Below are 26,824 nucleotides of genomic sequence, written 5' to 3'. Positions count from 1 at the left end.
CAGTGATACCCATTGGCTCTCATTGGTGTGACAAGTGTCTGAGTGCGTAGTTGAGAAATCCATAGAATCTGCTCAGGTCGCATTTGTCATTTACTTTGGAGTGTGTTGCATCTGTCCACTTCTCACTAGTTGGCTCACATATACCCTTGATATTAGTGTACAAGATAGATATGGTAAATTGTTTTATCTTCCGAACTTATGTGTGTCTATGGGGTGAAGGGATAGTGAATATCTGAATTATTTTGTTGTGTTTGTATTGAGATCTTTCCAATCTTTATGTCTGGTGTAATATAGTTCATTTTTCTTTATTCCTTGTGTTAAAAGTTCATCAACAAAGTCCTGTGAATTTGTTCAGTATGGTTTCATAAGAAAAATAAAAGTTAGGATCGATTAAGCTAGGTTTCATTCTGAGATCTGGCTTGACAAGTATGAACATCAGCTGGAATTTTAACAACACTTTACCCCACTTTTGCTTGGGTGCTGAAGTTCTCTTAAAAAAAAATTGCTTTTCACTTTTGGATAGAGAAAAAAAAATTACCTTTCACGATATTTTTAATGTTTTTGCAAGTATTTTAAGAATTATAAATGGATACCAAAATGTCACATTTGCATTAGAAATCCAAATCTGTCTGGAACACAAATATCTTTTTTACTAAGTTTCTTTCACGGCATACTTTTTCAATTTCCAACTTTTGTTTTCACTAGCCTGGCAGCTATTGAAAATATAAAGCATTGAAACCCTTCACCATACCTTGGCACAGTTTTCACACTCATAGTGCTTGCCACTGTCATGTGACATCTGGTGACGAATAAGATTTGACTTCCAGTTGAAGGCTTTAGGGCACTGGTCACACTTGTACTCTCGCTCTTCGGTGTGAGTTAGCAGATGTCTGTCCAAGCTGTTGAGTCAGTTAAAAGAGAGCCCGTTATCCCTTTTTACTCTGCAGCAGAGACACACGTTATAGAATCACGTTATCACTGACTCTGGCATTATGTGTTAATGGTGACTATGGGTGATTCCTGATTCCTTTTTGTCATTTGTTTATGTGAACATGCGTGCTAATGTTTGGGGTTTGGTGGGAGGATGGGATTGTTGTCATTGATATGGGGATTGACATATTCGTTACTGATTATTGTTTATTGTTGGTGGGTGTAAATTTGGGAGAAAATGTGAAAAAGGAGAATAAAAATATATTTTTAAAAAATCATTGACTCTGGCATGCCTTCACCCAGTATCAGCATGTGGGAGGCCAAAAATGGTTTTCATCTCATCACCTTTCTCATTGTAAAATGGGGCACTAGTGTTATAGAATCATCACAAAGTTACAATGCAGAAGGAAGCCACTCATCCTATTGCGTCCATGCCAATCAACAAAGAGCTACCCTGCCCAATTCCACATTCCGACACTCAGTCCAAAACCCTATGGGTCATTGCTCCTGAAGATGACACCCCAAGTGTTTTTCACATGTAGTTAGAGTTTCTGCCTCTACATTGTTATCAGGCATTGAGTTTCAGATCGCTCCCAATCTCTGAATGAAAAATATATTTCTGATCTCCCCGTTAATCCTTCTGCCAAATAAACTGAATCTGTTCCTTGGTTGTAGTGGCTGGTCTAGCACAGTGGGCTAAACAGCTGGCTTGTAATGCAGAACAATGCCAGCAGCGCGGGTTCAATTCCCGTATTATTATTAACTCCTCCGCTATTCTTCCTTCATCCAAATTACTCTTTCTCGATCACTCATGATTTTATATTCTTCAATTTAAGTCATCTCTCAAACTTCCTCTGTTCCAAGGAAGCAACCCCAGCCTATCCAATCTTTCCTCATGGCTAACATTTTCCAGTCCCGAAAACACTCTCCTAAACAAAAATAGAAAATGGTGGAAATCCTCAGCAGCTCAGGCAGCATCTGTAGAGAGAGAAACTGAATTAAGGCTGGATTTTTACAGCCGCCACCCCCCCCCCCCCCCCCCACAATGTTTCAGGTCAAGGTGACCTTTATAAATCTCCTCTTCACACAGTCCAGTGCAATTCTCATAATGTGGTGACCTGAACTGTATGCAGTACTCAAGCAGCGGTCTAATTAGTGTTTAGATTAAATTAAATAGTTAAAAGCAGTTTCCCTCAATTATTTTTCCCTCAATGGCTCAACCCACCCTGACGGCTTCCACTACATCACCAAGTGTGAGCTTAGACAGCGCAACAACAAGAGCATGGGAATTAGGAGCAGGAGAAAGCTATTTGAACCCTTTCCAGTCAAAAATCTACCCATGTAGTGGGGAGATATTCAATTTTCTTTCTAATTCTGAGCAAGAATTTGCAACGTTGCAACAGAAAGGTTCAGCAGCTTTGGCATGGTTGTGGGGCAGAGTAAGTCACTCTAGGGACTCAACTCCATTCCAATGATGTGCGACACGCTGACGCCATTGCGGAGGGGCGAGAAATAGAAAACTGGTGTCAAACTGGCGGCGCCCCCGTTTTGGCCATCGGAAGGGACTTTCTGCCCAATTACGATATCGCCGTCGGGCAATGGAGAATCCCGCCCATTGTTTATTGGTTAATTTTTCTAGCGAACGCTGCTGAGTTATAAAGGGAGTAATGTATATCTACCGTTTTCAATACTTCCATTCTAAAACACAAGTAGCTGTTGAGCTGCCAGTCAACTGCTTCCTTGCGACTAGGCCCCACCTGCAACCAGTCTGTCAGCAGTGAGTGATCTTGGTCCTGCCCAGACTACTGATTGACAAGTTGTTAATTTTACATTCCTGTGGCTCAAAGATTCGAGGCAGAATTGAAAGTGGGTTGTTTTGACTCAGGGTGCTTGAGAAGCATTTGAAACGTAAATAATGAAGGGCTTTAATGCTTAGCAGTCAACACCACGGGGCTTGCCGTCAAAATACTTACTCCATATATCTTAATCGACAATAGAGAACGGGATTTTTAAAAAATAGACTAACTTTCAAACTTATAAAAGCGCAAAATATTTTTTAATGCTATGAACATGATGAAAACCTTCCTCGTGATATGATTTATCTACTTCCATCAGTCCTGTCCATCTGACACACGTTCCCTCTGCATATGGAATAATTCTCAGGTGCAGCCTGTATTTTTAAGGGTTAACATTACAAAACTCTTTTCTTGAACATTTAACGAATAGTTTTTGCAACAAAATAGAATGACATAGCCATTTTTGTCAAACATTATTGTCAATGCTTGTTGGCATTATCCAGGGGACAGAGTTGAGTCACAGGGTTGATGCGTAGCAAATTATATTTCCCTTTGAATTTGTTGGTGGCTGGAGGTACAGTATGTTGAACTAGTCAGTCAAAGATAGCACCGGGACTCAGAGGGTTAGCTTGGATTGCTGCACTCACCTTGGAGCATCTGGATAGACGCCATCACACTCTTTACACTCATGAAGCTCGTCGTCACTGTTCAGCTTTGGTTTGAAGTCTTCGTTTACCATAGAGAATGCGGTGGGGGAACTGTTGCAGGTAAACTTCTGGTGGTCCAGCAGCTCTGCCTTGCATTCGAAGAGTTTATTGCAATCCAAACACCGATACTCCCGCTCCTCTGTAACATTGAAACGCCATTTTATAAACTTGAAACTAAATTCAACTGAACTTTAGGACTTAATAACTCCAATTAATTATTATCAGTTCTAGATGTGGTAAAGTCCACTTCACTGACAAGAGCGTCAACGATTCCTCTTAATTAATGGCACCACATTATGCAACCTTTATATGGCTATTAGTCAATAATCAGTTACAGATGGCCTACAAATGATAATGAATATTAGAGGCACGCAGTTCATGGTCCATGTAACCTTCCCACACCTTTCAAGATCCAATTGAAGTTCAGGTTATTATTGAAAGCAACTCTTTGACATTTCACCTTTGTGTTCTGAAGTCACTAACAACAAATTGCGTAGTATTATGTTTTTATTTTATAAGCTTTTAAAAAAAAGTTTCAGCAGTTGGGGCAACACGGTGGCTAGTTAGCACTGTTGCCTCACAGCAACAGGGACCCGGGTTCAATTCCAGCCTTGGGTGACTGTGTGGAGTTTGCACATCCCCTCCCCCACCCCACCCCCCTCCCCACCATTTGACATGGTCAAATGGTCCCTTTATATAGTGTGAACATAAATTGATCAAAATGGCCTGCAACAAAACCTAGCCATAAGGTTGTTATGTACAGACCAGGAATAAATATTGAAATGCTCCATAGGGCTGGTGATCAAATCAAAGTGCCCCAGATTCAGTTAAGTGCATCAAAATGCCCTAGAAGACAAGCAACGTACTTATTGAAGGCTTGGTGTGTCTTACTTTCGCCCAAGAACACTGCAATCTAGAGTTTACAGCATTGCTTTAATTGAGCATGAAACACAAGTCAAACCATTCCTATCTACAAACGGCATCCTTAAATCTTGGAAACCCGAGGAGCATAGGATCATTGGAGTAGGCCAACCTTGGAGTATGATAATTTGGAATTCTGCACTGGATGCAAGAGCTTTCTGCTTGAAACTTATGCCTGATGCCAGAACTAAATTCTTGGATTCCATCAGACAGAGAGAAAATGTCATTGGCTTTCCCTGGAGAAGACAGCCAATTATTCAGAGTAACGTCCAAGAAAACTATGCCACCAGCCCTTTTTTAAAAAAAAATTCTGAAATTTTATTTGCCAAGACATGATTATAAACAAATTTGAGGTTGCAATTTTCTATATCAGTTATAACAAGTGTCTTTTATTGTACAATGTTTTGTTGTTGTTCTGTCCTGATCAAAATTGCTTTTCTTTCAAAACTGCAGTTCCAAAGACATGTTCTTACACAATGAGAAATTAATTTGACTCACTTCAAAAAAAAAAATCACATCTAATAAGAAAACGGTGACTTCATATGGTAACAATGGGAAGGAAGTCAATTTATTACACACAGCTACTTACAAAACAAGCAGTCACTGCCAGGATCAACGGCTCATGGCCTTTAATATCTCCAAGAATGTTTCTTATGAAGAAGAGAATAGACCAACTGAGCGTATTGTGTCAGCAATGCATGCAAACTGCCAAATGCTTGCTAATTAATCTTCTGTTCATCACTGCGGCACAGGGTATTTAAAATGCAACTTCAGGCACAAGAGTAATATTTTAATCCAACCGTATGCAACATCAAAAGGGACACGCAGTGACGGCCGCTGGGAGAACAAAGGAGGAAAGCAACCACGATTGGCATGAGCGCTGCACTTTTTCAACGCAACCTGGGATCATGCTACTTGGGAGGCAAGATGCTCCACTGCAGTTAAGGGTTTTGCCCCTTTAGACACCATGAACTCAGAGTCGGAGTCACAGTGGACAAATAAATTCACCTCCACTCTGACAACAGCAAATGTGACAGCACCTCTTCTTGTTAACTATACAGACTATTCCAGGCTATTGAAATGAGATCTCATCACTGAACCTCATTGAGGAGGTTCGGATTCCAATAAGTATCATGGGTCGGCTTCCAACATACCTTTTAACCAGCTGGCACAAGAATAACATTGAACTATTTATAAAAGCAGAAAAACATAAGAAATTAAAAATAACAACGCCCTTAAATCCCAATAAAAAATATAATGTATGTTAACGGGAAGATTTTGATCTTTGTAGAAAATATATTGTTGAGCAGTCCCGAGCTTCACGAGAGAATGATAACATCATTGAAGAGCTGAAGATTATCACTTATGAAACAGATAATGCATTGACAAACTGTATTATCTGATCATTGCATTGTGAAAACAGGATGACCATATGTGGAACCAAACCGTCCTAACTCACTGAAGTCTGAATGTATTCTGACAAACTTGCCAATTTTGCTATGCTCATAAAACAAATACATGTTGCAGATGTCTGCAAACAGTGAAGCTGTTTTGCAAATGCACAATGGTAGTCCATGCCAATGAATAGCTTTGTTGACCAAAACTGAGAGGGAAAACATGGAGAGCGCAATTCTCCAAAATGGAGACTAAGTGTTCACGACAGCGCGAAACGGGCGTGGGGACAACCGATTCTGGGCACAACAGGGACCAGCATGGCGCTGGTGTGGTTCACGCCACTCCAGCCTCCATTCGCGGTGCCAAATGGGCGCTGCGCCAACTCGCGCATGCACAGTTGGGCCACGCCAACCCGTGCATGCGCGGGGGAATTCTTCAGCACGCTGGCCCCTACCCAACATGGCGTGGGGGTTCAGGGGCTGCCGCACAACAAAGTAGGCCCTGGGGTGGGGGGGGGGGGGTGGCCCACCGATCGATGGGCCCCGATCGCGGGCCAGACCCCATCGGAGGCCCCCCCCAGGGACAGAGCCCCCCTCCCCCTTCCCACAGGCCACCCCCCCATCCTTCACGCAGAGTTCCCGCCGGCAGCAACCAGGGGTGAACGGCGCCGGCGAGACTCTGCCGTTTCCACGCGGCCACTCGGCCCATTCGGGCCGGAGAATCGGCGGCCCGGCCACGGACAGCGTCCCGCGACCGGCGCCGCGCCAAACGGCCGGCGCAAATGGCACCGATTCTCTGCACCTCAGAGAATCGCGTGCCGTCGTCAGGACGCCGCGGTTGCGGCTATTCTCCGGCCCGGCGTGGGGCTCGGAGAATCGCGCCCGGAATATCTGTGTGACCCTAGTCAGCACATGTGCTTGAGTTGTGTTCCAACACACAAGAGTGCAGCCACACTGGCAGCAGTCTTGAGGAGTTTGTGACAGTGACAGGGTTACTCACCATGCATCTCTGGAGCCATTATTTCTTGTGAGTAGCCTTCACTCTTCATCAACACTAGGAGCTCCTCCCCGGGGCTAATGTCTCGTATAATTCTGTAAAAAATCTGGATAAAAAAAGCACAGGTTGTACTAAGCATGGAGGAAAGAATTGGCCTGAGTGTGTGAAAAGATCCTTTTACCAAAGTGCAGTGACACTCAATTGCTGTGGATTAGCTCTGCCACACACTGCCTCTTATGTAGTTATTTCAAGTATCTGGAGATACATTTTCAACTTGATGCCTGGTTGTAAGACTGATGTTGCCAATCAGCCACTATTATCCAAACTCCCTCGCTCCCACCCCTGATTTTCATTTCTGCTGTTACCAATGGAAATGAAAATGAAAATTGGCCGATTTCTTTCATGGGCAGCTGATCTGCACAGATTTATGTTTGTGTAGAATGTTGAGAATCTATCCTGTAATGCTTCATGTCATGACCAAAACCACAAATAGATCATTCTACATATTTCAAATGCAGAATATTTTAGGATCAAAATGGAGGCATTTACAATATACAGATTAGGATTCCCTCTCCTTTTGTGTTTGATTAATTTATAACGATGAGCTCTGCTGTGCAGGATCAGCAGCACCTTCAACACAGGATACACAAGAACAAGAAGATTGCTTTACGCAATGAGACTTTCTTTGTGTATTATCTCATATATCAATGTTTTACATTTTGAAATGGAACAGGGTAAAAAGAAACAGGCTTTACAATAGTGCAGGGGTAAATGACAGGGGTCAACAGATTCAAGTGTAAATGGAACAGAGGGCAGGCACGGTAGCACAGTGGTTAGCACTGTCGCTTCACAGCACCAGAGACCTGGGTTTGATTCCTGGCTAGGGTGACTGTTGGTACGGAGTCTGCACGTTCTCACCATGTCTGCGTGGATTTCTCCGGGTGCTCCGGTTTCCTCCCACAAGTCCTGAACGACGTGCTTGTTCGGTGAATTGGACATTCTGAATTCTCCCTCAGTGTACCCGAACAGGCGCCGCAGTGCGGCAGCTAGGGGATTTTTACAGTAACTTTATTGCAGTGATAATGGAAGCCTACTTGTGACACTAATAAAGATCATTATTATTATCAGGAACAGGCAGCTTTCAGGCTGCAGAGTCCACTTTCAGATTTAGTGGCTGAGGTAAAAACTATGGGCGGAATTCTCCCATTTTGAGACAAGGTGCCATGGCAGGAGCAGGGGCAGGGACATGGAATGTTACCCTCTGCGGCGGCCAGCGGAAAAACTTCATCATTAATTATGCGGCGGGGTGTTTCATGCTGTATTCGGTGGTTGGGCAGGCTGGATAGTGCGTAGTCCACCATCGTGTCCCAATGCCATATTGAAAAGGCGTCCAACATCACTGACCCACCATTGAAGAAAGATGGTGGATCTCCTGAAAATGAAGATAGATCTCCGGGAGCATTCTGAGGCCGGAAGATGGTTGTGCTTCAGGATCCCTAATCTGGAAGGTCCATCTGTAGATGCTCCCCATTCCCACTGCTGTGGTGTTTCTGGGTCCAGGGTTGCGGTTGGCCTCCATCCAGAACTCCGGAGGCAGCCCCAGGCATTGTTCAGCTGAGTCCCGACATCTCTACATGCCACATTTTCACCTCTGCGGGTTTTCCTGCCAGCATCACGGAGAGTCTGGCGTGGGGGGGTGGGGGTGGGGGGGTGGGGGGGGGGGGGGGGTGGTCGGGTTGGGCTTTCACAAGAGTCCTATTAACGGGATGCAAGTGAGGTTCACGCCGGCTTCTGGCGGGTTTTCCGACCTGCCGATACAGACACCAGTGGAAGACCCCGCTAGAAATTCATGCTGGCGTAAAACCTATTTCTAGGTCTCCCGCCATCGAACACGCCAGTGAGGGTTTGGGTGGGAGAATTCTGCCCAATATCAATTTTAAAGATTAGATTGAATAGGTGAATGCAAAAAGGTCAATTGAAGAAATATGGAAACAAGCGAGGATGTTATTCGTAATGTTCATCTGCTGTAGGGCTTAAACGTAGACATTGAATAGTTAGGACAAATGGCTTGTTTTCATGTTGTGTATTTCTTTGCATCTGAAGTATCACACAAAGTGAATGTAAAACTTATTTGATACAGGCAATACTTCTAACGTAGGTAGAAATAGAAATACAAAAATGACATTCGGCTTCGCTCTTAGTTATTCCTGGATGCTGGTTTCTATCAGTCTGTTATTCAAGGTCTCCGATTCTATTATACCAGCCTCAGCAGTAGTTTGCTGGAACAGACTCAAGCTCCACGGGAACTCAGGTATGCCAGGTGCTGGCTGCGGAGTTGCATTTCCAGCGTAGCTTTGTGGGAGCTGATCCATCTCCTTGATCCCACAAGATCATAATTGGAAATGAGCGGGCAGTGCACAAAGGTTGGGACTCCCTTAGTTGGAAGTTCCTGTGCCCTGCCTTCATCATCAGGCATACAATGGTAACAGGAGTGAATGGGAGACATACCTGGGATTCAGGGCCAAGAGCTGGACCTCGATCCCCAAGATGTGAGGCAGAAATATAATTGCATCAATATTTTAGTGGTCCATGAAACATGGATCCTCCAAGAGATGGATCCCAGAGCAAAGGGGCCTCCCCTCCACCCTCTGTTTGCTAAGCTTTGGCAAGAGAGCGTACTGGATCGACATTCTCTGTCATCCATAACCCAAAGCCAATGCCCTGCCTGCAGATTTTAGGACCCAGAGGTATGGAAACATTTGCAACCTATCACCTTTTTCCAATCTTGCTGAAAGATCTCAGCCCAAGATATCAACCCAACTTTTATCCTGTCAGATGCTGATAGATCTCATTATTTCCACTCAGATAGCAGGTTTCACAATAAACCTTAGGAAACTCCGTTTTCTGTGTAAAATAGAGCTGCTTATATTAAACCTGGTTCTATTTTTTATGCTGTAAAAAAAAAGTTCACGCCAAAAGCACAGATGAGGAAATTCACTGAATCCTTGGAAAGCTGAATATTTTATCAGCAAAGATATGACATCCACCAACACTGCAAACCTGAATCAATTTGGATATTAATGACCCGCCCGGCAATAAATCACACTAATGTGATTGAAAGGATTAGATTCTACAGGAATTTGCCGACTATACATTTTATTGGATTTAAGAAATAGAGACATGGTCGGAAACAGCAGCAGTGATATGGTCAGGCCAGCATAGTATGTGCACAGAGGCTGAGTGGGTAGCAATGTTGCCTCACAGCGCCAGAGATCTGGGTTCAATTCCAGCCTCAGGTGATTGTGTGGAGTTTGCACATTCTCCCCGTGTCTGCATGGGTTTCCTCCGTTTGCTCCAGCTTCCTCCCACAGTCTAAGATGTGCAGGTTAGGCGGATTGGCTGTGCTAAATTGCCCCATAGTGAGCAAAGATGTTCAGGTTAGATAGAGTTACGGGGGGGGGGGGGGGGGGGGGGGGGGGGGGGGGGGCAAGGGGAAGTGGGCCTAGGTTGGGTGCTCTTTCAGAGGGTCCATGCAGACCCAATGGGTTAAATGGCCTCCTTCTGCACTGGAATTCTATGGTTCTATAGTGTGTTGCATAACTCCCACCAATTCTCCATTACCCCACCCATCAGCAGACCAAACCCGTCACCTTTGAATTAAAATTGAAAACGGCAAGACGTGTGTGGTGGAGGGCGGCACGGTGGCGCAGTGGTTAGCATGGCTGCCTCATGGTGCTGAGGACCCAGGTTCGATCCCGGCTCTGGGTCACTGTCCGTGGGGAGTTTGCACATTCTCTCCATGTCTGCATGGATCTCACCCCCACAGCCCAAAGATGTGCAGGTTAGGTGGATTGGCCACAAAAATTGCCCCTTAATTGGAATTGATTTTAAAAATGCATGATCCTGTTGGCACTGTTGAAGATTTAATGTCGATCACAGCACAAACCTGTGTCATGGAGTAAAAGGAGGGGCTTTGGTAGGGCACAAGTTTGAAGTGAAGTGGCCGAGCTTGGCTTGATTTGCTTTTTCTGAAGCCCTGATCAACTTGCCTCTTTCGCTTGGTTTCTGCCGTTAAGGTAGAAATGAAAAAAGTAAAGTTTGTTCATTTCACCACCAGGTGGCTCCTTGCAACCAGCGATCCCTTACCATGAACGGCTGCTGAAATCAAGAGCAATAGGTTTTTTGAATTGCTTGTCCCATTGCCACAAAGATGTGAGTTTAGTTTTATTACTTTATCTGACAACTGGGTCCCTATAAACTAAGTCAGCACCCTATCTTCCTATATTCTTACGGGAAGGTAGTTTTAATAAGACAAAGGGAGCCGAGACCATTTGGCACAAAGTACTCGAATTCTCAATTAACACTCTCAACATTCCATCATCAATTCAAACACTGTAGTCTTTTTCAGACGTGTTGATTGCCCTTTCTGATGGCGCATTGATGCTTAAACTAAAATATGTGATAATTCAGCAATGAATGGAGGTGGAAGCACAAAAATGCAGAAACCAAGTTAAACCAACAAAATCGAGATTAAGCAAAAAGTCCAGTCATTCATTACAAAAATTATTCTCTGTACAATTTAGTGCCATGTCAAAGCCAGATTATAAGTGGATCACAATACTTTTGACTTAGCTCCTTCACAGCAGGCACAGTGGTTAGCCCTGCTGCCTTACAGCACGAGGGACCCCGGGTTCAATTCCAACCTCGGGTGACTGTATGGAGTTTGAACGTTCTCCCCGTGTCTGCGTGGGTTTCCTCCAGATACCTTGGTTTCCTCCCACAGTCCAAAGATGTGCAGGTTAGGTGGATTGACCAGGCTAAGTTACCCCTTAGTGTGCCAAGGTTAGGCTAGGTGGGGTTACAGCGATTGGGCCTAGGTAGGGTGCACTTTCAGAGGGTGGGCGCAGACTCTATGGGCCGAATCATAGAATTTACAGTGCTGATGGAGGCCATTCGGCCCATCGAGTCTGCACCGGCCCTTGGAAAGAGCACCCTACCCAAGCCCACACTTCCACCCTATCCCCGTAATCCAGTAACCCCACTGAACCTTTTTGGACACTAAGGGCAATTTAGCATGGCCAATCCACCTAACCCGCACATCTTTGGACTGTGGGAGGAAACCGGAGCACCCGGAGGAAACCCATACAGACACGAGGAGAATGTGAAGACTCCGCACAGACAGTGACCCAAGCCGGGAATCAAACCTGGGACCCTGGAGCTGTGAAGCAACTGTGCTAACCACTATGCTACCGTGCTGCCCCAATGGCCTCCTATGATTCTACTAACCTTCAGAGAAACAATTTCCCCCCCCCCCACCTCAATGTTACCACCATCACTCCCACAATTAACTCCATCCGCTAACTACTGTTATTAACACAGTTAGTTTAGGGATTGAATAGGTGCTTGAAGAGACATAGTTGTAGAATCTTACATGGTTCTGTACATTTTGATAACGCTATAATAAAAGGACAACACACCATTCTTCACAGGGTGGAACACAGATCTTACAATAAGACTAGGCTAAAGGGCTGGGGGGGGGGGGGGGGGAATATGATCTCTTATTAAATACCCTGAACTATGATCAATAACTGAAATGATGCTCCTGAGGATTGTTAAACTGATGAACACACATCCAGCCAATTACAGCTTTGGGTTTGTGGCCAAGTATTTCGAAATTCACTGTGTTGAAGTTTCCCCTCCCCCTCTCTTGTCAAAGTTCGAGTTTCCCTTTGTTTTGCTCAGGTGACGGATGGTGTTGGCCTGTGCTTTGCAAAGTAAGAACTGGGGCAACAAAAAGGTAGAGAGGAAAATGTTTCCAGGCACCAGACAATGTAGTACAATGCAAATAGACAAGTTCGCTCAGTGCCCAAGTAATTCATGAAACGATGGGTATGGTGGTGTAGTATTTATGTTATTAGGTGGGTAATCCGGAGACCCGAGCTAATAAATCAGAGAGCCCCAAGTTCAAAACCCACCATGGCACACAACGAATTTGAGTTCAGTTAAGTAAACTGGAAATAAAAATCTGGTACCAGTGATAGTGGCAATGAAGCTATCGGGATTGTGACAAAAACTCAATTGGTTCACTCTTGTCCTTTCAGAAAGAAAAAGGTGCCCTCCTTATCCACTGTAGCCTATTTGTGACTCCAGTCCAAGATCAAGGTGTCCAACTTTTCTCATCTCTCAGACAAACCTAGTAACTCACTCAGTGGTATCAGGATTGGGCAATGAATGCAAGCCTTGCCAAAGACATGCGCATTTGGGAAGGATTTTTAAAAAACTCTCCCTACACCCAGTATTAAATAGACAGGATTTATATGGTATATAATTTACATTTGTGGAACAGGTCAGATGGTCTGCTCTATTAATAGACGTGGTTGCGCTTATATGTGCTGACAGAGGTAATGAATAACTGCAGACCTTTCAACTTTCCAGGAAGTTAACTGCGATAATCCAAATGGAACTCGAGGACTATTGCTCCTAATGGCTAATAACAGGGTCATTTTATTTACAGAGTCCTGTAGGTGCACATATCTGATGCCGTGCAGAGGCTCCTAAACACTTTCCTTCACGTGGATGTAAACTGAAAGAAGACACCATGTCCCTCCCACCTTTTACTCCCCACTCCAGGATTTGAGGGCAAAAGTTGTCTCTCCGGTGCAGTAGTGCACGGGGAGTGCTGCATTGTGGGGTGCCATCTCCCAGGTGAGACACTGGACCCGAGGCCCTGCCTCCCCTCCTGGATGGACATTAAAGATCTCATGGCATTATTTCAAAGAGCAGGGGAGTGATTATAGTGTCTGAGCCACTATTAATCCCTCAATCAACATCATAAAAAACAGATTACCTGCTTATTACCATGTCATTGTTTATGGGAGCTTGTTGTGTGCAGATTGGCTGCTGCGTTTCCTACTGGCTGCTGCGTTTCCTACATTACAACAGTTACTACACTTCAAAAGTACTTAATTGGCTACAAAGTACTTTGAGATGTCCTGTCGTCATGAAAAGTCATTATACAAATCAAAGTCTTTATTTTCTTAGATCACAACTGAGCAAAAGCTGAAAGTTGGCAGTTTCCGAATCTGAACAGTGGTCCATGGCCCCAAAATAGAATAAAACTTTATCGCAATGAAATTTCCTTCGTCTCTGCGTCACATACAAAATGAATTGCAATAGCTTAATTTATTTTTAAACTTAAAAATAAATAAGAATCTGCACCTTATAGCCTAGCTAGAATTACCCATGGATTTCTGCACTCATACCTGCTGGTCAGGGGGATCCACTGGGATCAGATAGGAGTTGAAACATAATGGTTAAAGATTGTATAGATTATTAGGACCGGTTGATTGGATCAAATTTAAAGCTGTGATTTGTTCACCTGCACACATTCAGTAGTTTATCAAATTGGTCAGTTAAATGCAAGAACATAAGATAGAAGAACAGGAGTAGGCCAAACCACCCCTAAGCCTATTCTGCCATTCAGGAATGATCTTGGGGCGGCACCTTAAGTGTCTGGAAATGTATTGATTTCCTTCTTAAATATCCTCAACAACTGAGCATCCACAATGCTCTGGGCTCAAGAATGCCAACATTTAAAGCACTGATGTTTATTAAATGACTGCTTCTGTTGTAAGTCACTGTGACTTTCCCACTTACACCAGTTTACAGAAACAGTCAGCTTGGCGATGTGCTGTGCCCCGCAGGAAAAGAAAAGATTCCTTTACTTCTTCAGCCAATTGTGTCACTGAGTGGCTCTGTGGTATCTGCTGATACTTGGTGTCTTCATCGTTTTATGATGTGCCCTCAGGTCTCTGAACTGCAGAGATAAATCAGGGGTGGTAAGGAAACAGGCCTTGCACTGTACGGGGGGCTGGCAGGAGCCCCATACACCCAGGAGAGAGAGTCACATGATACTATTCAACAGGCATTTACAACGAGCAATCAAGCATGACTTCGGTTCATACAGGGGAACAATTAAAAAGAAATTCCTCTAGCATTAAATATCTTCATGGTGGAGAAGTGCAACAGTTGGGTACTGCTGAAAAATTTACCTCTACTCTCCTTGCACCATTCCCCTACCCAATGTGCACACAACTGGAGATTTGATGGTAACACAGACATAAGGTGATTAATGATAGTTATTTTATTTAAAGTTAGTAATTATGCACATTTCACAATCTCCAAATCACAGTGAAACAGGTACCTTTCGCCATATTTCAATTTGTTACCAAGAATACCTATGTAGATACCCACATATCTACATAGAGACGTACGTAGATACCTAGACATTCATGTGCATACTTATCAACATAAACTTGTGCATTAAGCACATATCATTATAGTCTCCAATTTAAAGTCACAAGACAGGGTAGCAGATGGGTGGCCTGGCTGCTTAAATCACCAGAAACTTTGACACTTACTGCGTTACACGGTCAGTTTGCCGATTGTGAAACCATGGAAACAAGCCAGTACCCAACTGTTGTACTTGATTTAATGAGCACAAACACTGCTTAAAACTAGTAAAGCAAAATGTCTCTAGGGTGTTGTGGTTAGCTGGCATTTGCACAAATGAATGACCATGCCAATTACTCTGTACCATGGCAACAAGCGGACATCAGAAATGGTGGCATTTTGTTCAGCATCAGCATCAGCATCTGAGATGCCGAGACTAACCTCACCCAGTGGTGAGGAACCCAATAACCCCGTTACATCGGATGTAGTATTAACCAGTATAGTTGTAAAACGATAACTCGGGAGTAGTTTCATACTTTCAGCTGGCCAGGAAGTTCTCAGAAAACATATTTCCTATGATATAATGACTGAAAAATAAAGCAGGGTGGGGTGGGAATCATGGAAGGCATTGTTGATTTGGAAGAATGGACAGAATCATTTTGCTTGAAGATGGACTCTTCACACTGCTAAAGAGTTCCTGCTATTCCAGAAAATCACGCGGAGGATAGCATAGAGTCGAAAACTGCTGGAGTTGTACTGGGACACTGGAAGAGACTCTGCAGAATATCAAGACCATATTATGAACTTGGCTCAGTTGGCAGCCCCATACCAGGTCCTGAATGTGTGTGTTTTATTGTGTAATCATCTGCATTTGTAAATGTTTTACGTCATCCTTTCGAAATACATGTTTTTAAAGTTTTTCTTGGGATATGAATGTCACTGGCTAGCATAATATTTATTATCCATTCTAATGGAACTTGAGTAAGTGGTGGTCAACCATTTACAAATGAGTAGCTTGCAAGACCATTTCAGGGAAAAGTTTAAGAGCCAACCGCAGCATTGTGTGTCTGGACTCACACATAGGCCAGATCAGGTAAGGATGTCAGACTTCTTTTCCTGGCGGACAATAGTAAACTACTTGAGCTTTTACAACAATCCAGTTGGTTCATGATCATTATTACTGAGCCTAATTTTCTATTCCAGATTAATTAATTCAATTTAAGTTTCTCCAGCTACTGTGGTGAGATTTGAACTCTTCTCCAGAACATTACTCCAAGCTTCTGGATTACTCGTTCAATAACATTATTACTACGCTATCGACCCTCGATGGACTTGTCAGCCTGGCACCATCCCTACATAGTAAGGTTGATATTTTGCAAGAATGAGATCAAGTGCACACAAGGGTCTTTTTCATTGATCGTATCTTGTCAGCTATATCTGCACAATATATACATACACATTCAAAAAGCATACATACAAATATATGTCTTGCATGAAATACACATTGTAAAACATATATACATAATCAATACACAAAACAAAGCATATAAACAATATACATATGCAAACGTACACATGTATCAAAACAAATAGGCACATGCATAACACGCATACACACACAAGGCGGGAAACCCATGGGATCAAGTGCAACACTGCTTTTACAGACTACACAATATTACTCTCCAGCCAAACAAAAATAGAGTTAAATCAGGCCAGTTGTAAAAGAGCGACCAATTCCATGTGTTTCCAAAGGGACAGGTTAAGTTAATATTAATAATAATCTTTATTAATGTTACAAGTAGGCTTACATTAACACTGCAATGAAGCTACTGTGAAAATCCCCTAATCGCCGCACTCAGGTGCCTGTTTGGGTATACCGAGGGAGAATTCAGAATGTCCAATTCACCTAAAAATACGTCTTTCAGGATTTGTGGGAGGAAACCGGAGCATCCGGAGGAAACTCACGCAAACACGGTGAGAACATGCAGACTCTGCACAAACAGTGACCCAAGACGGGAATCAAACCTGGGTCCCTGGTGCTGTGAAGCAGCAGTGCTAACCACTGTGCTACCATGCACCCAATGTTCCCCAGGCTCAAACTTCTCATACTGGCATGCTGATGTTCCTTATTTTAAAGAAAAATAAATTCAATACATAAACATTGGAGGGTGAATCAACGGTTGCACAGTAGTCAGCACTCCTGCATCACAGTGCCAGGGACCCGGGCCTGATGCCAGCCTTGGGTGACTGTGTGGAGTTTGCACTTTCTCCCAGTGTCTGCGTTGGTTTCCTCCCACAGTCCAAAGATATACGGGTTAGGTGGATTGGCCATGGTAAATTGCCCCTTAGTGTCTGAAGATGTGCAGGTTAGGAGGAGTTACTGGGATAGGGTGGGGGAGTGGGCCTCGGTGGGGTGCTCTTTCAGAGGGTCGGTGTAGACTCAATGAGCCAAATGGTCTTCTTTTGCACAGTAGGGATTCTATGGATTCCAAATTAATGTTCAAAATAAAACAAGCAGCCATTGGTGGTGTTAAAACACATGATGGGACAAAACACTTGTATGTACAGGGTTTAAAAGTTCTTCAATTTCCAAAATTGAAGTAAATGCAAATTTACATCACGAAACATTTTACTCGATCTTTTAAAATATCAGTTTAATGATATTCACTTTATTCATCGTGCTCATAAAAATAATATGAAAAGAGAAGATCAAGAAAACCTGCAGCCTTCATTTTGAAGTTACAGTGACTGCAACAGTGTATGCTGAATAGGAATAAACAAGGTGCATTACCCCAAACTGGACTTTTCAGTAGAAAACTAATCATGATATTTAACTGGGGTGTTTGGCCCTAAGCCTAGGCTCGAATGATAGAAATCATGTGCAACCATACATTTGGTGTGCTTCAGCTCTGTGTGATTACTATCCTTATTATTGGTTTGAATTGCTCTTTACATAAATATTATTTAAAACTAGTTATGCCCCTGCTGAGAAGATATTCCCACAAATTTATTTTGTTTTTTTACAGATATTTTATTCCAAACACAGGCAATAATATCAATTCTACATCCAAATCAAATTAAAGTATACAGTTTTTCCCCTTATAATCCCCTCCCCTCCGCCCCATGATGAACAGCCTCTCAAACATAGCCATGAATGTCATCCACCGTATCTCAAAGTCCTCTTCCGACCCCCTGAAGGCAAATTTGGTCTTCTCCGACCGAAGAAACTCATAAGTCAAGCTCAAACAGATACCTCCATTCTACCCGGTCAAATGACTTCTCGGTGTCCATGGACACTACCACCTCCGGCTCTCGCCCCCTGATGGAGTCATATTTACATTCAACAAAGGGCGGCATGTGACGCAGTGGTTTGCACTGGGCCTGCGGCGCTGAGGACCCGGGTTCGAAACCCGGCCCTGTCACTGTCCGTGTGGAGTTTGCACGTTCTCCGCATGTCTGTGTGGATTTCACCCCCACAATCCAAAGATGTGCAGGTTAGGTGGATTGGCCACGTTAAATTGCCCCTTAATTGGAAAGAAAATAATTGGGTACTCTAAATTTATATTTAAAAAAATAACTACATTCAACAACCTTCTAACAATCCCCTTCACTAAACTCATTTAGTCCTCAGAGGCCATCTCAGGCACACATCCCTCCAGCCTATATGCCAACGTCTGTATTCAGTGGTGAAATGGGCCTACAGGATCCACAATCAAATGGGTCCTTCCCCTTTTTCAGGTTGAGCGAAACTGACATCTGCACCAACGTAGCCAGCAGCTCCCCCTTTTCCACCGCCTCACTAAATATGTCCAACAGTCAGGGGGCCAGCTCCATTGTGAACTGCGAATAAAATTCTACTGGGAAGCCATCCAGCCCCAGAGCCTTACCTGCCATCACCTCTCCATCCACTCCATCACCTCCTTTAACCCCATTGGCTCCTCCAGCGCCTGCCCCTTCCCCTCTTCCAAAACCGGAGTATCCAGACGATCCAGAAACCGCCCCCAATTCCGCCACCTCCCCCACCGGTTTGGCCCTGTACAACCCCTCATAGAATGCCTCATTTATCCTCTCCAGGTCCGATACCAAATCCTCCTCTCCACCCTCACCTGAAGAATTTCCATCGACGCTTCTTGGCGCCTCAGCTGGTGGGCCAACATACGTCGCGCTTTCTCCCCATACTCATAATATTTCACCCCTCTCGCCCGCCGCAGCTTACTCACTACCCTTCCTATCGCCAACCAGTCAAACTGCCCATGCAACTTCTTTCTCTCTGCCAACAACTCCTTCGTGGTGGCTGCCGAATACCACCTATTCACCTCAACTATCCTATCCAATGACCGCCGGTGTTCCTCCCTCCTCATCATATCCCTATCAGCCTTGAACAAAATAATTTCCCCCTGAACCACCACTTTCAAGACCTCCTAATATGTGGCCACCGACACCTTCCCATTCTGATCAAACTCAACATAGTTGTTAATCACCACTTTCACCTTCCCAGAACTCCTTATTGGCCAACAGCCCCAAATTTAACCTCCATCCCAGCCTCTGTGCCTGTCCCAAGCAAAGTCTCACATCTAACCAATGTGGAGTGTGGTCTAAAATCACTATTCCTGCATATTCCGCCCCTAACACCCCCACCAGCACTGCCTGGTTCACTACAAAGGAATCGACCCTGGAATACACCCTATACACATGCAAGAAGAAGGAATACTCCCTCTCTCCCGAGTGCCTGAGCCTCCACGGCTCACCATACTCTCCAAAAACCCTCCCAGCTCTCTCTCCATTCTCAACCTCCCCATCAACGTAGGGCTCAACCTATCCACCCTCGGCTCCATTACACAACTGAAATCTCCCTCCTCCCCCCACCCCACGATCAGCTAGTGAGAGTCCAAATCTGGAATCTCCCCTAATAACCTTTTCACGAACCTGGCATCATCCCAATTGGGCATTCACATTCTCAACACCACTGGTGTTCCCACTAACCATCAACAAACTCCTCCCCGCCCCAGGGTCCTGTACCTCCCTGTCCCCCAGAAACCCCGTTTTCTTGCTCAACAAAGTGGCAGCCTCGACTTTGAATCAAACTCCGAGTGAAACACTTGCCCCACCCATCCCTTCCTCAACCTCATCTGATCTTTCACCCGGAGATGTGTCTCCTGCAAGAAAAATCACCTCTGCTCTCAAACTTTTCCGCTATGCAAACACCTGCGAACGTTTAACCGGCCCATTTAGCCTGCGGACATTCCATGTTACAATTCTCACCGGAAGCCTCTGCCTCCCCTCCCCACTAGGGTCTGCCATTGTCACCCTTAGGCTCCCCCTCCCTCATCCCCATTCCAAACCGAACACACCCAAGAGAGCCCCTCCCCCACCCCGTCCGTGACCAAACTCATCCTCCATGACTGCCATGTCACCACACCCCCAACACCCCCTCCCCTCCACCCCCCCCCCCCCCACACTGACTAACCGCCGCAGCCTCCCACCCACTTCACTTCCGTTCACTCGCATTTCTTGCTAGTTTGGCGACTCCCATTAAAAGGCCCCCTCCAACCAACCACCATCCGCCCCCCCCTCACATCCAGCCATTAGATTTCCGTACACAAATATCAACCTGCAAAACGCACAAAACTACAGAAAATAATACCAAAGATACAAAGTCCAGTGGAAGAAAAAAAAGGAAAAAAAAAAAAAATTCGCAAAAATACAAAGATTACCAAAAAAAAAAAAGGTGGCATGGGGGAAGCAACTGCCCCTTTTACAACATCTCGCTATCGGCAAACAGTAGCAAAAAACAAACTTTCGCAGCGAGAACTCCCAGCTTACCCTCCTTGATCAAGTCATTCGCTTCCACCAGCGTCCCAAAATAATATTCCCGATCCCCATAAATTACCCACAGGCTGGCGTGATAGAGCACCCCAAACTGGCTTTTGTGCCGACACAATGCTGCCATGGCCTTGTTGAAGCCCGCCCGCCTCCTGGCCTGTTCCGCTCCAATGTCCTGGTAGATCCTGATTTTCCTTCCCACTCACAATCCTGCCTCGCCCTGGTCCACTTCAGAACCTTTACCTTTTTTCTGTAATTGTGCATACACGCAATCACTGCCCAGGCAGCTCCCCACCCCCCTCTCGGCTTCTGCCTCGGGGACCTATGGACCTAATCCATCTGTGGGGCCTTGTCCAGCATCCACGCAATATAGTTCATTGGACTCGTTCCCTCCACTCCCTCCCTGCCCACAATCTGCAGATTTTGCCGCCTGGACCTATTTTCCTGATCCTCCACCTTCGCCTGCACACACATATCCCATAGCATCGTCATCTTTGCCTTCAGCAACACAATACTGTCACTCTGGTCGGACACCACCTACTCAACCTCCTGGACCATTGTCCCCTGCATCTCAAAGCACTTCTCCACCCTCTCCAGACACCCACAAAGAGGTGCCATCGCCCCTTCAATCACCTTTGACCAGTCGTTCTGCATTTCCTTTCATGGCAGCCGAAATTCCTCCTTGATGAAACTCATCAACTGCTCCATTTGCAGTTTTCCAGCCAATGATGACCCTTCCCCCTCCACCATTTTTGTATTTGATGCTGCGCCACGAACCTCATCCAACTCACAGTTTTTCTGCCGAGTCTGATAACCCGTAAACATGCCCATCCAGGGGAGAACCTCTCCGCACCACTTATCAGCTGAAAATTCCCAGAACCCGGGTAAAAAGCGACAAAACAAATGCCTTCAACAGGAGTCGCCTTGAGTGCAACCACTTGCCCTTTGGCCACCACCAGAAGTCCAATTCATTTTGCTATTAAACACAGATGAGTATTATTAATGAACCTACAGAAGGAATTACTGAAAATGAGATTTTGCTTAATCCAGCAACCAGTGTGTGCAATTCTAAATAACATAATATTTGGGAACCAGTCTGCCCATGCAGAAGGCCAGTAATCACCGAGACAAACACATCATATCAGCCTCACAGGTTGCACATGATCAGCTGAACTTCGGAAGTTTTCCATGTTTTTCTGCATCAGTCTAAATTATTCTCCAAACTTGGCAAGCTCAGGACTACTTCATCACAGAATGCTCGACTCAGCTCCAGAGTTCTGTAAACTGCAAACACAAAGACCCAGCTACTTGCAAATCTCTGGTGCTGCTCACCCATTGGGCTGCTCAACCCGAACACCAATGGCACAAAACACGAAAAAGAAACAGCCACGATTATCACCCTAAAACATGTTGCTTATACCAGGCCTTGTCTGACGAGAAGGAGACTATATTTAATATTGCTGGCGCACAAAAAATTAGAGAACTGTGAAAATTTAGTGCCCAGATCAGGATCTTATATTTAAATGTTTTGCTTGGATCTGGAATTCTATACAATGGGAGTGTGGTTTGCTCCATTGGAATTTTATGCTTGCATACAATTATCCTTGGATCAGGTTTAGGTTTATCTTAAATCAGCCAGATCCTAAAAACAGCCTGAGCTAGTACTTTTAGTGGATTTGCAGAGGAGAGAAGTTCCCAACATTGTTCCTCTGAATAATCACAGTGTTTATAATTACCATGTCATGAGATGGGAAAAGGGCTGTGGGATTATCATGGGTTCATTATTATTTGATGAATTGAGTATTGTTTTATCGTGACATCCTTAATCTGAGTGCTTTTCCTAGAGGGAGAGGCAATGTAACAAATGGTATAAAACTGTCACCAGGCCAAACAATTACTTCCCAAAGGAAGGAGACAGAAATGTGAAAGGGCTGATTCAGACCAGGTGGCAATATAGACACCGAGGTCAAAGAAGGTTTTGCTAAACCTATAGATTTATTTTTTTAAAACTCTGCATGCTGCTGGATGTCTGTAATATAAACATGAGAATAATTAATATATCACATCATAACAGTGATTAATGCTGCCACTGGATAGTATGGTTGCTAGTCAGCGGAATAATTTGGTCACCACAGTCACCAAAACTATTAGTGACTCCAATCACTAGTTAGTGGAACTATTGGTGATTAGTTACTGGTCAGCAGGCCTATTCATTGACAGTGAGGTCAGCAGAGCTCTCCTGCTTAGGACTAAGATTAACATTGTGGACCAGTCCCTGATTATGCCAAGGGATGTGTGCCCTGGTTGCCTGCAATTTCAAATTGCGTTTCACCACTCCTGTCCATTCTTGAACTGGCAGAGTCCCCATTTCTCTTTTACCTGTCCATTGCCTGGGTGCGCAGTAACTAAGTCTTGATAGTCTTGAAAAGAGATGAATCAAAGAAAGTATCATAAAATAACATAACTAAGCAGGATAGTAAATCTAAATCTAGAGCAATTTTTTAAGTCAGTCTTCATGGAAGAGGTTATTTCTACAAACTGGTAAAAGGCAAGTTGAGGACTGATGCAAGGAATCATTCAAGAGGCTGTTTGGTGAGTGGGTGGGAGCAATTAACTCAATGTGAGGATAAAATTGGGGGGGGGGGGGGGGGGGTTCTATTTTAATTTCTGCCATTCATGTAAAATAGGTGAGATCAGACTTGCTGCCGACTTCTCTCCTAATTTGCGTTTCCAGCAACTGGTACTTTCCAGCCATAATATAGTTTACAAACTAGAATCACAAAGTCCTGTCACAATTATAACTGTGGTCAACATAACAGTCATTGTGTTGCAATGCTCTGTGCGGCACTTTACTGTGATAGGGCAGGTATTATAATTAAATAAAAGCTGCAACAATTGAATTTTAAGCATGGAGTTAACAGCTGTAAATACCATATTTAATATGGATTTTATAGTATGTGATCACCGGTGTCTGAATTATGGATTCCAAACCATCCCAAGGCCTTGGTAGTTTCCATAGTCATTTGTCTCAGTTTCAATTATATCATTAATACAAGAGAGAGAAACTAAACACCAAAATTGAACTCTTTATTAACTTAAACAATCTCAATTAGATCTAAATTGAAGTTAATTAAAGGGTATCTACAGTGAATCCAAAATGCTAATGCAAGTTATTAAACAATTTTAATGGAGTACGTGTTTAACACATTGTTAGAATTGAATGGTGGTTGCTAGGTTTCTAGTCAGAACTCAAACTTTTCTTTCATTCTGTTTTTTTTAAACTGGAGGTGTGAAAGGTAAAGTAAGAAGACCAGTGTTTATTCTCAAGTACAAAAAGAACCTATTCTGGCTTTGTCCTGCATTCATAGTAAAGCACCCGGGAGGGATTGTTTGCTTCTTTTCAGAACCAAGACATAGGTGACTAAAATCAGATTGAAAGTTGAAGTCCAATCTGAGCCCATACAAAGTGCCATCGCTTGCTTTTATCACCTCACAGCTGCAAAGGAATAATACAACTTTACACTACCCCAAGATAACTATCAAATATTTCCAAGCCTTATCTGAAGACCTCCGACTTGCAGCTGTCTGTTTTTGTATATGTGCGTACAAGAGGTTCACTCCTGGCCTTCATCCAAAGGGACACTTGGTAATGTAAATCAATGCTAGCCTTAACCTTACCAAGCACTCGCAAGCAGCCGCACCCCTTCTATGTTAAGACACCAAGACTTGGTGTTGAATTTAACAGGCAAGCTCATGTAATTATAATTAAGGGCTAACAATCACTGCTGATCAAGTGTCTCTGTGTCGGCCTTGATATTGAAAGACGCCTCTCACACAAAGGAAGCGTTCAGTGTGTGACGAGTGGCGCTCATTCACAAATTGCCATTTCTTTGCCCCAGATGGAAGAGGCAGAGAGAAAAAAACAACTGCAGGGGGCACTTGAGTCAATTCCTCAGCAGCCGGGCACCTTAGAAGGTTTGCTCTAGTCAAACAAGACCAGTGTTCACTCAGCTCTAGTCAACTATTAAATGTTCCATTGCTGGCTTTCTTACAGCATTCCTTCGGTATTTTGTGGCATTAGGCATTATAATTACACTGCAACTTTCACATATACTTCGTTATTCTACCCCAGGTCATATTTCCCACGGTATTTACAGCTGTGGTATCACCTGTATGATATTTGTACATTTTTAAAAAAGGAAACCAAACTTAGGCTACTTTTCTCACTTAGATGACATATGCCCGAGGTTGACTTAAGGAACCTTTGGAAACCTTTTTTTTTTAAAACAGAAATTGTTTTCTTCCCCTTCAAAAATAGAGTAAGGGACAAGAAGAACTACAACAAAGAAATACATATTCAAAAACATATGGTAGTGGGTGTAAAGATTATAAGAATCAATACAGTTTGCCCACTCAGTCACATAACCTGAAACCAACAAGGGGGCCACACATATTTTAGCAATTCATGCTTCAGCCATCTACTTTGCAATTTGGTTCAATCCTGTGGACCTGTTGGGTAATGTGAATTAGATGAGATTTTCATCTGAACTAGTTTGACATTTTATATGATCATTGTACCGCAAAACTATTTTACAAATGAGCTGTCAAGTTTCCTAATCCTCCCCTCAAAGTGCACTGATAGGGACATTTTGTCTCAGAATTTTACTCTCACAACAAGGCAAGGACCGCTGATTGGGAAATCACAAAATGAGAGAAGCACAGCATTTAGGATGTTCCCTTATTACTATTGCACCAAGGTAATTGTTAGAGCCAGCCTGATAACATACCTGCCCAGCAGGTACCCCAGAATATAATTGTTTGTCCCAATAATTTGGTTCTCTTTGAATATGTTTTATTTTTTCCACTTGCTATTTAAACAAGCTACGATAGCAAACAGGAACTGCACCAGAAGGAGGAAATGAGTTGAAGGGTTACTGGATACAATGTACATCTCACAATTGGGCCCAATATCATAATGTACCCATGTCGTTGTCAATTGTGTATCAGTTAATATCCAGAAGGAGACCTCTTTTTACCTCTGTACTTATGGGTTGTTCACCCTCCCAGCATACATGCCAAACTTTATGAAGTTTGGAATATCTTGCCAAATTTGTACAACTACAGAAGGCAACTTCAACATTCAACATGCTCCCCCCACTTCCTGTCAGTACTCCATTTTCCAAAGGCCACGAGCCACACTCATGACATTATCCAATGGAAAAGTTCATGAAAGAGTAAATTGAGCATTGTATTGACAGCAGTCAGACACTGGGGCTAATAAGGTAACTGTTCACCTCATAATTTGAAAGGTTGAATGTCACGGCTAAATTTGGCTTTTGACTTAGGTTGCATTACAGTAGCGTGAGGTAGCCTGCACAATATGCAATTTGTAACTAATAAAAATGCATGAACAAAGAAAAGCACAGGAAGAGGCTTCCCAGCCTTCCAAGCCTGCGGTGACCATGCTGGCCGTCTAACCCAAAACCTACTAAACTTCCATCGTAGTCATGTATTTGTCAAGACGCCCCTTAAACGTCACTTTCGTACCTGATTCCACCACCTCCTTCGGCAGCAATTTCCATGCAAACACTATTCGCACATCTCCTCTAAACTTTGCCCCTCGCACCTTAAATCTATGTCCCCCAGTAATTGACTCTTCCACCCTGGGAAAGAGCTTCTAACTATCCACTCTGTCCATGCCCCTCATAATTTTGTAGACTCTATCAGGTCGGCCCTCAACCTCTGTCATTCCAGTGAGAACGAACCAAGTTTATCCAACCTCTCTGAACAGCTAATGCCCTCCTTGCCAGGCAACATCCTGGTAAACCTCTTCTGTACTCTTTCCAAAGCCTCCACATCCTTCTGGTAGGGTTGCGACCAGAATTGAACCACTATATAACTAAGGTTCCATACAGCTGCAGCATGACTTGCCAAAATGGCCTGGCTGATGAAGGCAAGCATTCCGTAAGCTTTCCTGACTACCTTCTCCACCTGCATTGTCACATTCAGTGTCCTGTGTACCAG

The 26,824-nt window shown here is 43.9% G+C and overlaps 1 protein-coding gene across 8 annotated transcripts in view; it reads right to left on the bottom strand.

The window, feature by feature from the left end:
* mecom (MDS1 and EVI1 complex locus) overlaps nt 1-26,824 on the bottom strand; it is a 1,243,903-nt gene that overhangs the window by 96,949 nt on the left and 1,120,130 nt on the right. For all 8 annotated transcript variants that reach the window (XM_072474007.1, XM_072474005.1, XM_072474006.1 and 5 more), the window contains 3 exons: nt 6,749-6,851; nt 3,374-3,572; nt 752-899 (listed from right to left, as the gene is read on the bottom strand). In XM_072474007.1, coding sequence (XP_072330108.1) covers nt 752-899; nt 3,374-3,572; nt 6,749-6,851 — 450 coding nt within the window. The remainder of the gene's footprint in view (nt 1-751; nt 900-3,373; nt 3,573-6,748; nt 6,852-26,824) is intronic.

The sequence above is a fragment of the Scyliorhinus torazame genome, chromosome 14 (assembly GCF_047496885.1).
Source record: "Scyliorhinus torazame isolate Kashiwa2021f chromosome 14, sScyTor2.1, whole genome shotgun sequence".
NCBI classification, from domain to species: Eukaryota; Metazoa; Chordata; class Chondrichthyes; order Carcharhiniformes; family Scyliorhinidae; genus Scyliorhinus; species Scyliorhinus torazame.
This window is presented reverse-complemented; position numbering and strand designations above follow the sequence as displayed.